This window comes from Dermacentor silvarum, chromosome 5 (assembly GCF_013339745.2).
Source record: "Dermacentor silvarum isolate Dsil-2018 chromosome 5, BIME_Dsil_1.4, whole genome shotgun sequence".
Classification (NCBI taxonomy): Eukaryota; Metazoa; Arthropoda; class Arachnida; order Ixodida; family Ixodidae; genus Dermacentor; species Dermacentor silvarum.
This window is the reverse complement of record NC_051158.1, coordinates 66,505,333-66,523,010: the sequence shown is the minus strand read 5'-3', so window position 1 is coordinate 66,523,010 and position 17,678 is coordinate 66,505,333. Positions and strand designations below refer to the sequence as shown.

The window sequence follows — 17,678 nt, the reverse complement described above, 5'->3', positions numbered from 1 at the left end:
CTCTGTTCACATTGTCATTGCAATTCAGGAGGTGGCTTGAGGTCGAATTTTCCTGATTAACAAAAACACTCTATCACTGCCTTGTATTTATTCATTCACCCTTAAATTACTTTGAGTAAAACGCTGAAGAAACAAGCATCATCATCCTTGTTGTCATTATTATAACTATTAGGCATTTTATTTGCTGTAGCATTCCTCTGGCTAAAGCAACGAAATTGCACATTAAGCAAAGTACTTGCTTCCCCACACGCACACACAAAAATTTAAGCCCCCCCTGGCAGAGATCCTGGGTGCGCTACTGCTGTGTACAAAGGCTTGGAAAGCTTGAGAGGATGCAAAAAGGAAAGACAGATGGCAATACCAGATCATTTTCTCCACTACTAAACAACCCTTTCCTGCCAAATAAATGGAACCAAAGTCTTGAAAGAATACTCCACTACTGTAAACTTATTCAGTGCTGTATTTTGGCGTCCATTTAGCATCTGTTAGGTCAGAGAGCGGGGATAGTTGGTTGATTGAGAAGTGCTACCTACCCCTAGTGTTATAGACAAGCAACATGAAAGTGCATGCCTATCTTTAATGCTGCAGAAATGACACAAACATTTGTGTCACACATAATGCATTTTCATCTCCTCAGATCGGTTACTTGAAAAGGCAGGCATCACTTGCATGACAAATCCCCAATGTTCTGTTAGTTAAAATAACTTCTGAACGATTGATTCAGTTTAGGACACACATTGCAATTTCACAACAGAAGCCAAACAGTAATAAAGTCATGTCAATTTATTCAGCAGAAATCCCATAACTAGCACCAGTTCCGAGACATCTGTCCTCAAAATGTGTTGCAATATACTACATTAGTATTCTAGTCAATAGTTTCTGAAAAACCTTTCTTGTGTACCTTGGAATTTGCTAACAGCTACTGCCATTAAAAGTTATCTCAAATGTGCAGGGAACGGGTTCTCGCAGGCATGGCTGCTTTTAAAGGGAACAAGCAGTTATTATTTGGCTACTGATTACAGCTGAAATATGGCATGAAGGCACGAAGAGGGTTTTTAATGCAATGAGGTCATCCCAATGTGTCCCTACCAGCCATTTTTTTCTGCTGATAAAGTAGAAGTGTTTGATTTATACCACCTAGGTGTTCCCTTTAACAGTTGACCATGCTGTACTTTGTGAAACATTCTCTGCAGAGAAAGTGGGGATGGAGATTCGTTTGGGTATGAATGGTGACTTGCAGATTATGGTAGATTCACAACACTTTGATTATTAGCGCAGAACAGGACAGACAACAAAACGCGAAATGGCAGGCACAAGCAGTGCCAACTAGCTAATCTAGTTGAATTACCAACTAGCCCTAACCTAAGCATTGCTCAATCATGGCAGTATTGCACGGCACCTACCATGCTAGTGCCCTGGCAGTATCCAATGTCTGGGTAGAGCCAGGCAAGCCCCCGCAGAACACGTCGCAGGCGAGGAATGCCCGTGCTGGTCGCATGTGAGAAGCATGCGTTGCTGGGCATGGTGCGCAGGAGGTCCTGCACGAACCAGAGGGGCAGCATTTCACACAGAGTGGCATCGCCAAACTGATGCTAAGCAGCACCACATAGTTACTATACAAAAGTGGGCAAGAGGTAGAACAAGATCGGCTGAAAAAGCGCATCACAAGAAAGCGTGTTTTACGTGTATAACTTTTGTCAAACACTAATTTCAATGTGCTGAAATTGTGCGTACAATTATTAAGCGTTGTAGGTGTCTAAATGTATCGCAGCAACAACAAAAAAAAAAAAAAAAAAGGGGGTGCTGAATATCCTTGTGAAAGCCCTTGGCCTGACACCTGCAAGCAAGAGGAGCGAATTTGTTTTACTTAGCAGTTTATCTGAACATGGTGGACAACTGAGCAACTCTGCCCCCTACGGGAGCATGCATTTGAACACTAGGCTGCTGTATTTGCTAAGCCATCATGACAAGGTGCTGGAGTCCATGCACTTTATTTGGTGAAATTGAGAGAAGTTGAAAGGGTGACACGGGTTCTTCTGACCACACGTAAACTGCTGCAAATGACAAAACTAAAGAGGTTAAACAAATTATAGCAGACTGCAGAGCGTACATAAAGTGAACGAAGTGCCACATACAAGATGAATATGGAAACACACTCTCAAGGCTCTTTGACAGCTTGTAAAATCAAAAACAGTGTATAGACTGGGACAAGACAGTGACAAAAACACAATGCTCATTTTCTTGTCCCATTCTATGCTTGGTTTTTTTATTTAAAAAATGTTTCCCATATTGTGCGCTGTTTTGAACTTTAGAAATATGTACCTATATTAGCCCAACGGTAAACTCTCTAAAGTTTTTTGATAGTAAGGCACACATATGTTTCTGGCATTCTCCATCAAAGCAATGTCAAGCCCTTGATTTCTTATCAGCTTATCCGGAATCACTTGGCTGCTTTCAGAAACTCAAGCTGCCATTTGGACTGGTAGCAGCCAATCAAGATGACAAATCAGACTCAAATGCTGATCATTTAGGAAGTCAGCAGCGAAATTGATATGCCTTGTCATGCAACCTTTGTTTTGTTTTGTTACTTCTGCCCTCTTGTTTTATAGGGCGTTTCCGCTTCCCTTGAGGATTAGTATGCAGGGGAAGAGCTTTATGCAGGCAAACCTCTCAGCTTTTAAATCAAATTATGCAAAATTATGGTGCCTAACGTGTCAAAGTACTAACATACAGGCTATGAAAGATACCATAATGGGGGAAGAGGAGTCCTTGGATTAACTTTAAGCACCTGGGGCTCTTTAATCTGCACCTAAACATAAATCATAATCATCACAGTTTATGTCCACCCACAGCACGAAGGCATCTTCCAGTGATCTTCCATTACCTCTCTCTTGCACCAGCTGATTCCAAGTTATTCCTGCAAATTTTCTAATTTATTCACACCACATAGTTCTCTGCCATCCTAGAGTGCAATTTCCTTCCCTTGGCATCCATTCTGTAACTCTGATAGACCACCGGTCATCTGCCCTACGCCTTACATGGCCGACCCAACTCCTCCATTTCTTCCTCCTGTCAACTAGAATATCAGCCACCCCCGTGTCCTCTCTAATCCACACTTTTCAGTTCCTGCCTCACAGTGTTACGCTGAACATTTTTCGTTCCACTGCTTGTTGCGCGGTCCTTCACTTCTTCTCAGGCTTCCTTGCTAACCTCCAAGTTCCTGCCCTACATGTTAGTACCTGCAGAATCCAATGATTGTACACTTTTAATGCGTTAGCATTCACCGCTAAATTGCCACCGAGTTCTTCTTTTTCAAGAATAGCGGTGAGAAGTCTCGCATGACACGCTAATGCTTGTACTGTGCACTAACCTAAGTACATGAGTGTTTTTGCCTCTGGGCCCAGTGCAATGCAGCTGCGACAGCTCGAAATCGAACCTGCGATCTCACGCACAACAGCGCACACTGAACCATTGCGGATCGGTTTCGAAGTTCCAAATGAATTTTTTGTTAAGCCCTAATTATCAGAGAGATACGAGGCCTATCTTTCTGAAAACTCCTCCCGTCAAGGAGTAACGCGCAGCGTACCTTCTCGATCTGTTTGGAGGTGAGCAGGTGGTCGTTGGCAGAGGCCCGCACCACCTCGCGGTAGGTGAGACCAGCCTGTCTCTTCTTGCGGGCTGCCCCCGACAGGTGCATCCACAGCTGGGGTCGCAGCGAGTGTGGGATGCCACCTTCACGCAGCAGGCCTCGCAGCTTGGGCGTGTGCGGCAGGTGTGGCTCCACCTGTGAAGCGTTGCAGACACAAATGGTCCTCGCACTACAAACGAGAGAGACATGTTAGCACAGGCTTGCACTGTGCTAATGCACTGTGCTAATAATAAAATTCTTAGAGTGAATTGTGAGCATACCACTTTTTTTGTTGTATAAGAGAGACCTGCCACAGGCTGCGAACTTTTTACTATGTATGTAAAATATAACATTTTTGTATGACCGCTACAGAGGCCTCTGTCAGGTACTGCTATACCTTTACCTTCGGTACCTTTCTTGGAAAAATTCAAGAAAAATAAAGCATCTGATTCTCATTCTGTCTACGTGGCTTCATAATGAAACGCCAAAGTGCAACAATAAATCGGGCTGCACTTCTTAAAACTGTTTTTGCATTCTTGTGACTGAAATGTCTTGCTTATTAGCTGAGGATACTAATATTTTCTGAAAAAGCACGGCATCTCTGATGTAACAAATTTCGTGAAAGTTTCATGCATGAAAAGTTCATGAAAGATGCCATGTTGATTTTTTGGTTGTTTCTGATGCTATGCACTTATTTTATTATTGATGGATACTTGACTAGATCACATCTATTATGAAGTAGGGAGTTAACTCAGACACTTCAAGGTCGCATTCTCGCTTGCCTTTCTTTTTCTTTCTTTTTATGCGCTTTGTGCCATACCAAGCACTCTTTCACAGTTAGACTGGCTTATCTGCAATTCCAGAAGTGCAATCGATCAACCTAGCTTAACAAATGTTTATTCCTAGTGTAACGAAAGCTTTTTGTGTGTGCGCTCTGATCCCTCTAAGCCAGGAATCTCAAGCCCATAGGTCATGGAGTCCTTGTGTGTGGCTAACTGCAAAGGCCTCAGCCAAACTTTGGCCTCAGCCAAAGTTTGCTGAAGCCTTAGCACTGCTAGGGGGCATACGGAGCTCTCGTGCGTCTACTGGGAAGCCGTACAACACACCTTGTCCCATGTGAGGTCTCCGACCTCATTGTTGTGGGTGAATTCTAGGTAAGCGATCCACTTAAGCCTGTGCTGGGGGTTCTCCTGGAAAGGCTCCTCACTGTCCACACTGCGGCTCATCTGTTCAGGTCCATCTGCAGCAGGAGGATGGCAACAGAGAGTCGAGATTTACTTGGCGAGCAAGTGAAATAAAAATTCAGTTGAGGAGAAACCTAACAATAAACAAACAGAGCTGTCCACAAAAGTGATGCAATAAAGACACAGGGTTAGACACCTTGGAAGAACCACAGCGCTGACCAGCTAGCTGTAAACTAATGTACTGCACAATTTAATGGCACAACCATGCACCATGGCGGCAGTATGATGACAATGACAGCAAAAACAACAAACAGAATCATGATGACCATGTTTAACTGCAGCGCAAATAGACAAAGCTCAAGTACGAGAAGGAGACGTACACAATCTTGTAATACTGCTTCCTCCTTTTTCGCTGCAGTTGAATATGGTCCACCTGTACCAACTCGCCCAATTTTGTGCTTCGCTGAAATGGCGATGACGACAATGGCACTTCATTGACTGATGCCTAGCACAGCCAAGAGCTGTCTAGAAAAGAGGAAAACTGAGTGCTGCATTGAAATACACACTATGAGCAACCGCGCTTCACATGGCCCTTGCATTACTCAATATTTCGAAGCAAACTCGCAACCTCGAAATTTTGCAAATATTACACTCAATTACTCAACTCTCTCTGTGCCCAAATCTGAGCTCTGTATTTCTCTTAAAGAATAACTTAAATTTCTACTGACTGCAACATTATGAATTTTCAAAACTTCATTACCAAGTACTGTTACGGCTCTGCACAGCAAAACGTGCCAGCTTCATGAGCAACATGCAGTTTCAGCAAAATGTGCAGTTCACAGAGTGGTGTTTGTGTTGCATGACTGCGTGGTGAGCATTGTTTAGCTCTGAGAGGTCAGGGAAGGTCACATTCTTGCTCTTAAAGGATTTGCTTGTCTTATCTCGTTGCTGAGTTTTTCTCTGCTGGCACCACTGCTGGCAGTGGTGGGCAGATCCCAGAGACAGTGCAGGTTACGGTTCCCATGGGTATGTGCCGCTGAGCATGTGCCATCATCGTCATACAGTCGTCATCATGCCATCTCACGCTATTGTCGTCATAGATTCGTTGTCATGCGATTCTCGTCATACAATCGTCGTAATGCCATCGTCGTCATCTCACTGTTGTCATGCCTAGCCCACATCACAGCTAGCGCTTAAACATCCACTTTACACACTCGTAACTGTCATGTGAATTTTTACTCCGGAACATAGCTTACAAGAGCTATCATTATCATCATCATCACCAGCCTATTTTTTATGTCCACTGCAGGATGAAGGCCTACGATCTCCAATTACCCTATCTTGCGCTAGCCGGTTCCAACTTGCACCTGCAAATTTTCTAATTTCATCACCCCACCTAGTTTTCTGCCATGCTCAGCTTATATGTATATGCCTACACAAGAGGTATACAAGAGGCATGTCAAAAGCGCATGGAGCACAACAATGTGTCTCACCTTCGTCCTCTATCCTGAAGCCAAACTCATCAAAGCGGCAGTCGTGGTGGCAGCCAGTGTCCTCAGGCTGGCGAGCACAGAATGCACACAGTCAGCCCCCATAAAAGAACAACAACAGCACACAGCACTAATAGGCAGCTCAACGACTCGTTTGTTCTGTTTTTAATATGAGAGGCTCACAATCGTTTGCTCACATGTCCAGCATGAGTTTTATCATTGTCTGCAAAAGCTTCTTCCTCTATGGTTCGGGGCAGCGCAAGAGACACAGACAGAGAAAGCGAGACGACAGACACGGTGGTTACCTGGGCAAGCGAGGCAAGCAGGTCCTGAGGCCACATGGACGGAGTGAGTGCCGAGAACGGCCCTCCAGGCGCTGGACTGTAGCCCTGGGCCGACCCACTGCCAAACAGATTGGCGCTGATTGAATCTCCACCCCCGCAGTCGCTTCCACCACAACGCACGTCTTCTTCATCCTCAGACAAGTGTCTCCACTGCAAAGTTGTGAGGGTGGATACTAAGCTTCAAGGAAGATGCAGTTGACTTGGTCACATACATACAGATGCTATCAATACAACAAACATGAATGCATGATTTGTAATGTTTTAATGTCCCAAAGCAACATTGAAGAGGTTGTGGTGGAGGGTTCCGGATTAATTTTGACCACATGTTTCTTTAACGCTTTATGGATGAGTGTTGCCTACAGGCAACAAGCCAAAAAAAAATAAAAAATGTATTTTTTCTTGCCGATCTTTGGCTATGAGTACAGGAGTTTTTGGCTAAATGGATTTAGGCCTGCACTGAACAAGAGGCAGAAAGTGTTGTTTGTTGAATTAGAGTGGGAATACAGCATGAGAGGAAAAAACAATTTGGCATGTGACTCCCATTCTTTCGAAAGGAAAGTCAGAGATCGATGCAAAATCCACGGTTGCAGTTGTTTGAAATATGTAATATAGAGGAAATGCAATGTACATCTTTGTTTCACACTCGACGAGAACAGCCTCCACAAGTCCCACATGAAGACATAGGTGGCTTGGGGACAAAGCTCACTTTAAATGCTCTGCCTAGTGTTGCCCACAGGCAGCAAATCTGTTGCTGAAAAAGTATCTGCCCCCCAAATTTTTCTTTCCATGACAGCAACTGTACTAGATCAGCAAAGTCAAACCATTGCTGCAAGCTCAGTCACTACAACCTCACCGGAGGTCGGGGACGAAGTTGCAATCGCCGTGGCGTATGCCTCCTCCAGAGCCGAATTCACAGTCAGCGACTCAAAGACAGCCATAAGAAATTTCGCGAAAGGGCTGCATTTTGCCCGAAACCCTCAAAATTCTGGCCAGGGTACCCGAAACCCGGCACAGATGGACGCAACTTGTTTCAGCAAAGGCGCACTCCGGTCTTTCGGGAAACGAAGCTGCTCACAGTGTGCCCAAGAACTGTCCATCTGCGGCCGCACGACAACCTCTTCCAATAAGCAGTTCGAATCCCTCCGCCTGTTCAGGCAGGGACTATGGTATCCTACAAGGAAATTCTACAACTTCTACCACCAGGACAGGGGCCATTACCCTGCCGCTCACAAAAACTTAGATAAAAAGCAATCAGTTACCTGGTGTCTTTACAGATGCACACTTTCCCAAACCCAGTGACATACAGTCACCTCTATGCCGGGCTATATACAGAAGAATGTAAATTATGCTCACGTAGAGCCGATCTTCATCACATCATGTGGGCGTGTCTACTGATAAGTACCAAAAAAACACACACACAAAAAAAAAAACGCACCAGCTCACTACATCCCCTTCCCATCACCACCCTAGAGCAGTGGGAGACTGCACTGCTCAGCTCAGACCTGGATCTCCAACTCCAGGTCGTCCAGATGGCCGAAGATGCCGCCAAAGCGCAAGGCCTGGCCGCTGCCTGAGGAAGAAGAGGACCGGGCCCTCCCGCTCCCCACCTCCCTACACCCCATCTCAGACAAAATAAAGTTTATGCTACTAATATGCTAGTCCTCAGTGATTTTTGCCAGAAAATGAACATTTACTTTAGGCATTTTCATGTCTCATTCTTCGAGAGTTAATGTGCACCTTTTCCTTCATTTTTTAACATTTCGTCCCCATTGAAGTGCAGCTGTCACGGCTGGGAACCGAATCTGCAGCCTCACAGTCAGCAGCAGAACACCAAAAGCACTGAGGCACCACATACATGCATACGTGAATGCATTCATGAATGCATGAAGCTAGAGATGCACAAAGCTAGAGCGCTGTCAATTTTACTTTTCACCTTCTTCAGTGCATGTCACATTGGTGCAGCTACATTTACATAGCTGCGACATGGTGGGCAAATCAGCCCGTCCTAGCTTTTGGCGAGGCAAGCAGCGTGGATGACAAGAACTGCTCACACCCATCTGACAATTCAGGTAATTAATATTTAATTCCACAAATGCAGTTGACTTACACGTGATTTAAACGTGACTTACATATGCACACTTTCCAGAAAGCTGCAGCAACATTTTAATTTATCTTTGCCTAGCGCACAGTGACCTTGCTGCAGCTACCTAGTAAAGGTGGCAGTTTAATTACGAGATTCGTCACAAGCAAAACCGATTTCAGCACAACAATATGTCACAGCCATGTAAACGTGGCTTGTGATTCAGGCTCAGGTGCCAAGCTCTAAGGCTACAGCATGTCTGGTTATTGGCTATGTTATGATGCCATATTATGCTTGTAGTGCAGTTGGACACAATTCGTGTTATCTATTTCTACCTATGAGAGGAGACTCACTAAACCCTTTTCACAGCATTTCCTATTTAAAATTTTTTTTTACAGTCCAAGTGCAATCAGTACTCAGCGCAGTTCTGTGCTAACAAGTCACTCTCAACCTGTGACTTGCTAGGACATTTACAGGAAAAGCAAGGAAAAAATTAGGAATAGCAAGCACAGATTGAATCGAAGTTATTAAAAAAAGCACTTGCTCTTTGCTCCCTCACCTGGCTTGTCTTTCTTATTGTTCATAACAGCTTCGTTAACTGTGCCTCCTGGCCTGGCTTGCAAACAACATCTTGTCGTGCAGTCCAAACGCTGCATGATGCTTCTAAGTCTCCTCCTAACTGACATGTTTTCTATGTGCAGACTTGGGAGTGCACATTTTAGTGCCTATAATTGTACCCGGCACAAAAGCAAGGCAGATGGCAAAAGGCAGCTGTTGCTGCGAACACACTGAGAAGAATAAAGGATCTTATTGCTTGGCATCGCAACTAAGACTGTTGTTCTGCAGATAAACAAGAATTTGTAAAGGATCCTTCAAAGCATGAAATCTGACCAGGTGTGGCACAACTGTAAAATGAAACAAATAAAAGAATGCATTATAGTAGAGGAGGCACAGTTGTGAATGCCGTTCAATCTTTATATTGAAGTAGCGTCTTCCCGTTCTTGTAGTACTCTACCAACGACCAGTGTTTTTCAAGACTGTCGCATTACTGCTCTTCAGGAGCAGGGACTTTTCCTTCAAAGGTGTGGCAAGTAGCTCTCAATTCTTTTCCAAAGTACAGTGTAAAAATTCTCACAATTTGAATTTCACTGTGAAGCAGTGCAGCGCAGTACACAAGGCGAGCACCATTCTCAAAACCTTGATGATGCAGACGCTAATCTATGAGGTCACAGCAAAATTGATCCCTATATAGCTTGTTCTTGATGCTACACAATGGACAGTCCGCAGCCCTGCAAAGCTTCATTTACCTTAAGAACTATTCTCCATAGACAACGTCTATGCATCCACGAGAAAGAGAGAATTGGAAAGTAGAAAGTCATCCATCAGTGATGCATAGATATAATGTGCCTTGCTTTCTTTTGTTGCAGAGCCGGCTCGCAATATTTCAAAACTCACGAAATGCAAAACTCCACTTCATTTAAGCAAATATAAAATTTCTGGTAGGCCTACTACATTTTCAATGCACTTTTAAGCAACTTAATTCACACAATGCTTTTGGTTAGTTCCCACTTTCTGGCTTCTTAGTGCAGATCAATGCAGTTAAAAAAAGAAGAAAAGGAGAAGACAGACAGACAACTCTGAGGAAGAGGGGGGATAGGAGATCTGCTCAAGAGTCAGCAGCTGCAGGGAAACTTTCACTAGTTGGTGAACATTCGTATTTGACATTTGATGAAACAGCGCAAAATCAGACGAGGATGAAGTAATTGGTACACACATGAGCACGGAAACAAGCATCAGCACTCTTGCATGTATACCTTACTTTGCCCTCATCTGATTTATCGCTACTTTGTCAAATGTCTGTAGCCGCCGATCACAGACAGCAAACTCGCGTGGCAGAGCAACATGTTAACTTGAAGCTGAGTCGTTAGTTAGTGCTCATGTTGTTCTGTCCATTTGTCTGTCCTGTCTGTTGGCGCTAATTTATCCTTGACAATGTCATGCCAACTGGCCAATACTTCTACACTTCTGAAATGAAAACATGTCCACGTCTGATAAATGAGTGGCAGTATGTGCTGCATATGTACCACTACATCTTTGTCTAGCAATTCGGTCCTGTGTTTGAGGGCATGACATGCTGAATGTTCGCTGCTTCTGCTTGCCTCTCTCTCCTCTCTGCTCGAAACACAGCAGTGGCCAGTCACTCACTCTTGTACCCTCATAGACGAATGAAACGTAGACAAGAAGTTACAGAGCAGAACACCTTTTGCAGGTAATAACTTGAGAGCATGGTCCCACACATAATTGTAGATGGCACAAAAAACACGGAACCACGAAAAAAGACCCATATGCACAAATGCACACTACCAATTGAAACTTATAATGAAAGCAAGCATGCCCTCTCATGTATGAGCCATGGTCACATAAATTTGCTGCAGGCAAACACTGCATGAAGAACCACCAGAAGAAAGAACAAGGCAAGATCACCAATAGAAAGAACCAAGACTGACATGATTTCTTAGCTCCACGATTAAAAAATCAGGATGACTCTTGTAGTGTTGTAGTTGCAGAGCACTGATGCAAAAATCTGATGTGTACTGTATGTAGAATGACCCAGCAACTTTTCCCGTGAACTCAACCCTGTGCTTCATTAACACCTTGGTATCTTTGAGCACTGAAAAACAGGCCCACTTCCCACAATGAATTTCCAGGTTTAAATTTCCAGCTCTTTTCCAAGACAAAAAGTGTTCCTGAAAGTTTTTTTCATTGTCCTTTGTTTCTCGTGCCATTCACAATTGTGCATTCAAATCAACTCGCCCAAGTTATGCTCTCCCATGTTTTCACTCTTGTCGGCCAGTCGTGAATGGTGGGATTATAAGAAAAGAACAGTTCTTCAGCGGACAGAAGCTGATGGATGAGAGAACGCTGTGAAGCTGCTGTGCATTGTAGCAGGGCTGCCTTGAGATCGTCATAGGCGGCGGTAGACAATGGAACGTTCAACAAATCTGCTACTTCGTCAATGGCGGCGGGCGAGAGTGTTGCAACGGCGTAATGAAACCTTGAGGCTTGAGAACGGATACCAGCGACTTGAAATTGCGATTCGGCCTGAAGAAACCACGCCAAACGATGCTGGTCCCAGTACTGTGGGAGGCGGACGGCGATGGCCGAACAGGAGGGCTCACCGCGTTCAGTGGAAGGGTTCTGGCCTTGAGCTCTCGTAGCATTGGTCGGGTCCATGGTCGTCTCTACCACAGGAGCGTATGGCAGTATCACGTCCGGGTCACCAAACTGTGGCGATGAGCGACCACGTAGACCGGTAAAGTCTCAGGCTCTCGCGGGAGAGGAAAAACCGACACCCGATCTCTTAGCGTAGCATTTTTAATCTCTTTCGGAACGCTAGCCCGTGCCGGAGCGTGCCAGCCGCCCGTGCCTCGCGTAGAAGCGAGCGTCTATGTAATTCTCATGCGACGCCGATGCTGCCACCGCTACAGAGCAAAAGGAATTTTCACATTACACCGGCTCAGTCTAGGTGCAGTGATGGCTAGTAGAAGTGTGATGAGAATTTTGCACAAAAACTGTCAAGCACATTCTCATCTTCAAAACAAGATAAGCCCTGCTTTCATCAAGAAATCTTTGAACAGTATTGTTTTACCTTATCTACTTATGATATTTGTTGCCTGCCCCATTGAAAAACCCACATGCTCCACAACTTCTATACACTACTGTGCCACACCACGTGCCTTCATCGACGTGACGGGTGCTCCCCCCACTGCGTTCTTCTGAGCCCCACGACTGATCACCGCGACGAATCAAGAATTAGATGCGGGTGAATTCAAGCTGCACCAGGCCTTCCCCACGACGAAAGAAGAATGCGACGCGGGTGACGTCAGCATCTGCCCCGCCTCTCTCCTGCTGACTAGGAGCCCAAAAAGGGATTTAAGGCAGAACCAGCCCTTTGTGACGGGGCGTCGCCACCAGCCGCTCAGTCGATCTGGTGCACTCTTACCGCTATTACCAGCTATTACCTGCTATATCTGTACATACTGTATAAAGCTTTCGTCTCCTCTTCGTCTGCTCCAAGAGTCCATCTCTCGTCCTTCAACCCCGAGTCACAATAACACAACAATCTCATATGAACATATTGGGTTATTGTATATCACAGTTTTAATTGAAAATAATACACTTTTAGATAACTGTATTAGAATAAGTGTAAGTGTATAAGAACCATTTACCATGGTTTTCGTTGCGGGATGCCAAAAGTAAACAAATATTGGGAACTGTGCATGAACTTGTTGCACCACTATAGCCAAATTGATATAATATTTCTAGACTTTGAGAAAGCCTTTAATCACATGTCACATGCAAAATTGCTGTCAAAATTAAAACTGATCCTCAAACACGATTTGCTGCTCTATTGGATAGAGGCGTACTTTACGTGCAGACGTGAAACAATCATTACTGATGATACAAATTCTGGCACTTTGTTGGTTCAATATGGGACACCGCAAGGATCTGTCCTTGGCCTTTTATTCTTATTAGTTTTCATTAATGACAATGTAAAATGCATTCAGTTAAAATCCGGCTGTTCGCAGATGACTGCATTCTATTCCAAGAAATTCAAAATGAGACAGCATATAAACAAGACAAGAGGTTCACAGAAAGATGAAGACAAAGTGGTCAAGCAAGGGATGTGTCACACTAGAGCCAATGTTTCAACAAAGGAACTTGTCTTGAAAGCCACTGAAGAAGACAAAAGTTCCTGTGTTAAAATGTTAGCTCCAGCCCGGCATTCCTTGCTTGACGTACTACTGCCAATTACTGTCGATATACAGTGTTAGGTAAACATTAACAAAATGAATAGATTAGATAACGCTGACCAGCAACAATGAAAGTGTGCCTTTTTGAAACGTTTGATTTCAAGTAGCGCTGTCTTCTACATGGAGTGGCATGCGAAGAAGAGAAAGAAGAGGTGCTCAGGAGTGTTTCTGCCATGCAGCATGTGGTGCATGCGCACAAGATAGAACATAAATCTGAAGACGAGCTGACACACTGTCTCTTGGTTCTCAAATGTTGTCTGTCATCAACGACGAATCCTGCTCTTTCGTTTGAAAAGGCCCTCGCCTTTACTTGCGTATTGGTCAGTTTAGATGAAAATGGTGGTAGGGGCAAGCTGAAATGGTGGGTGGATGCTGAAGCAAGTTTAAGGATGTGGTCCCACCAAGAAAAACTTACAGATGTCCTACACTTCCAGCAAAATTTCACTGCACCTGGCACAATTCCAATGTTGAAGGAACGGTTGTATCCAAATATGATTCGCAAACAGTGCCACATTCTGCAACGAATGATGAGCTACAAGCTTGGCTCCTTGTGGCATAGTCAGCTGCAGAACAAGAGTCTGTGGCTACTGCCAGCATCCTGGGTGCTGCTCATTGTGTGCGCACATTTGTTCCGGCAGAGATGAAATGAGCGGATCTGATATCTAGCTCAGAAAGGCGTCTGGCATTCCAGCTGACAAATCTTTGAAGGCCAGGTGTTCTCTGTCACACGCGGCAGCTGCTTCGTTGCTCGCATTGTTTCCCAGGTTTTCTATATAATTCAGTTCAAAATTATCTTAAAAGTCATTCAAATGCCAATGCGTCTCAATACGCAGCTGATCTGGCCTGTACTGTGCAGTTGGGCTTGTTTGTTTAAACGAAAGATTCCCAGAAAACATTTAGAGTTTAAGACACATAACTATGTTTTAAGGCATACTACGGGCAGCTATTCTAGACACATATACGACAGCCATTCATTGGTCTCTTTTAAGTACTTAGACATATTTACCTTACTTATACGTAACTTTTTATAGCGTCATTGGCCAGCCATTCATTGGTCTCTTTTAAGTACTTACTTATACGTAACTTTTTATAGCGTCATTGGTTAAATGACCAAAAATGGTCGGCATTATATGTTCTACATTTACTGCAGGAATGAATACTCACAGTATAGGCATATAAAGAGGCAATGACTCGTTAAATAATGACATGAATATGTGAAGATTGTGATCAGTTTCCCTATATAGCTACTGTGCCATTGGTGACAAATATGTATGGTCTAGAGGATGAATTTTGGCTCCCATCTGTGGTCACTTGGTGTTTCTAAAGCTGCGAACTAGGATGAAACCGAATGGCGCAAGGTTGAAGGCGCACTGATGAGGCTCAGTTTGTTTTCCACGCATCGCGATAAAGCATTTCTCGAGCTAGAAGGTGAGTCCACACACCTCAAGACTCTAAAGGAACAACTGCGGAAGTTGCACGTGTGCAGTTTTACATCGTTTGAAGTACTTTGGGAGTATCGCCGAAAAGGCATCGATCCATCAAAAGCCACATCCGATCGGATGGAAACGAAAGGCCACCGGAATCGCTCTTTCATAATTCACTTGCGCGCGCGCTACTGAGTCTGCCTCGTAGGTGCAAGTAAAGATTAAACCGCAGTTATTGTATGCGGCACAATAAGCCAAACTGATCTTTTTCATTTGTAGTCAAAACACGTAAGCGACAGAGTGCTGTTCATCTCTGATGCCGGTCACGGAGCGCTTACCAGTATAGGCTGGCAGTCGAACTGTATTTCGACTTGATACGTCGGCAACCCGTTTTGACGCAACTCAGAACATTTCACTCAGTCGCTGGGAGAACGTGTAAGCTGCTTACCTTCCGTGTTTTTTCGACTGTAGCCCTCAGTGGAGTTACCTCCGAAAACAGACCTTGCGAAATCCATGTTTCCGATGCAGCTCGACCAGTCGGGCCGGCAGCAATGTGCTCAGAAATCGTCCCAGTCAATCCATCCTCGCACTGCAGGTTTTGATAACGTGTCTGGATGCCTCCGTGAATGCACCGTGCAGAAATTTGGCTCAGGAACACGCGTTACTACACGATCGACAGCAACCAAACTGCAGCCGCCTTCGCCACACATATGTCAGACATTTGCGGCTTTGCGGTACGCGGAGCGATCGGCTAACGGGTTTCGGAACACGAAGATGCGGGCAGGGTGCGGACAACGCCGCCCACACTCGCTCCGTCCGCGTCAACCGTGACGTTACATTGACTCTATAGTGACGTCATGAAGCCTGAGAGCGCGAGACGCCATGTTTGTGATAGTTAACATATTTCTCCTCGGAAATAATGCTTGCGTGGTGCCTCGGAATGAATGGGCTGTATTTTACGAACCACAGTAACATGCTTTGCTAGGAACCCTGGACTATAAACGTTGCTGTTCGACAGCACCACTGGTTTTGGGTGATGTTCTACGAGCCATCTGTCGCCTAGGCAACGGGGTTGTTTACAACTTGGAGATAGGCTGTACCGCGAAGATTTTGCTGTCGTTTTCGAACCGGCGTTTTCTTGATCCGATCGGTGTCAGCTATGCCAAAAGAAGAAGGCCACGCATCGACAAAGGTAAGGACACGCCGTTTAGTCCCTTGGCAGGTCAAGTAGGGTTCGCGGTGGACCCGTACACGCTTTGCAGTCCACTCGCATTAGTTCACTTGCGTCAGTTTGTGGGAGCCACAGAATTATGATTCAAATTTCGGAATTATGTTTAAAAATTATACGAAATTATGCAAAATATGATCTTAGGCAATGCTATTAAGCGTTTCATGTATGAAGCATTCATATATATCATATTTTAATGCAGTAATTAAAGAAAAATCACCTTTGGCATGTAATTTGCAGCATGTACGTATGTAGCAGAATTATACTTTTTGAGCTGCGAAACTCTTCGATGCGGACATCATTCGCACGAGAAGTCGGAATGCATACTCTACTATAATTACCAAAATTGAGGTAATTTTCTTTTAAACTGATTACTTTATGGCAAATATTGCAATTAACGAATTGCAGCCTAACTGTGAGTTCGCAAGCCATATTCACTAGGAACGAGTTCTGAGGATGACATCAGTTTCGAGAAATATATGCCCAAAGAGTGCGACGAATTGCGTTGGTGTTCCAGTAATTTTTGAGCTTCAATGTATAAAAGGAATTTTGTTAAAAAAGTAAGTGGAACAACGGTGCGTTTTTTTACTTTCAAGTTAAAGGGCATTTATGTCAAAACTGGTGCTATGTATAGTTTCAAAATTCGTTCCAAGTGGATGTCCCTTATTCTATTCCAAATGGATGTCCCTTATTCTATTCCAAGTGGATGTCCCCGATGGCTTCTATCGCGAATTGCAATATGTGCGCTAAAGTAATTTAGTTAAAAAGTTCATTAGTGAAGTATGGCTAAGTGGTCAATTATGCGTCATGATTTCTCATGCAGTAATGTCGAGCTCTTATCTAGGTTAATGAGTAGATTTGTGCACTACAGAGTGTCTTTTTATGGTTTTTTTTTAAACCATACGGTTTTTTAAAAATAAAACAGCTATAAGCATAGCGAACGTGATGTTCTTCCAGACAAGTTCCTGGGCGAGGCAGACATACTTTGGCGCTAATAACGTGAGCTTCAGAAAACTAACAATTACAAAAATTAATCAATTAACTTTGTTATTATTGACTTGGGAGCAGTTATTTGCATGGCAGATTTGGAGGCTGTCACATTTTAACACACCTTCAATTTTTTTTTAATTTTGAAAATTGCACCTAATTTGACATATTCATGATCGAATTTCGAAGCTCAGTCGATGCAATGTCGAAACCGAGTGCGTCTTGCAGCTACGTCTGACGGCAACACCCCGTAAAATAGTGTGTGATGAAATACGAATGATGGCATCTGGCGGGAAATCCTGACACGGCATACAGCCGCAGGTGCTTCGTATTAGTGGCTGCCACGGTAATTAGCCGAGACGTTCAGCTTCAAACTTTGTCGCGCTTTTCTTTGCGTGGCGTGCTCGGTTACGTTACAGTGTACTAGAATACTAGTACACCGTAGTTACTTTAATGCCTAGATTTACCATTGAAATTTGATGATGAATATGTAGAATTA

At 44.1% G+C, this 17,678-nt stretch overlaps 2 protein-coding genes across 4 annotated transcripts in view; one reads left to right on the top strand and one right to left on the bottom strand.

The window, feature by feature from the left end:
- LOC119453433 (small G protein signaling modulator 3 homolog) overlaps window positions 1-8,703 on the bottom strand; it is a 37,084-nt gene extending 28,381 nt beyond the window's left edge. Inside the window, 6 exon segments of the mRNA XM_049667949.1 lie at window positions 1,404-1,538; window positions 3,587-3,784; window positions 4,735-4,868; window positions 6,306-6,372; window positions 6,608-6,796; window positions 8,698-8,703. Of these exon segments, the coding sequence (XP_049523906.1) occupies window positions 1,404-1,538; window positions 3,587-3,784; window positions 4,735-4,868; window positions 6,306-6,372; window positions 6,608-6,796; window positions 8,698-8,703 (729 nt within the window).
- LOC119453430 (intraflagellar transport protein 46 homolog) overlaps window positions 6,667-17,678 on the top strand; it is a 73,183-nt gene continuing 62,171 nt past the window's right edge. For all 3 annotated transcript variants that reach the window (XM_049668151.1, XM_049668150.1, XM_049668149.1), the window contains exons 1-2: window positions 6,667-6,787; window positions 15,405-16,156. In XM_049668151.1, coding sequence (XP_049524108.1) covers window positions 16,124-16,156 — 33 coding nt within the window. In that variant the 5' untranslated portion in view covers window positions 6,667-6,787; window positions 15,405-16,123. The remainder of the gene's footprint in view (window positions 6,788-15,404; window positions 16,157-17,678) is intronic.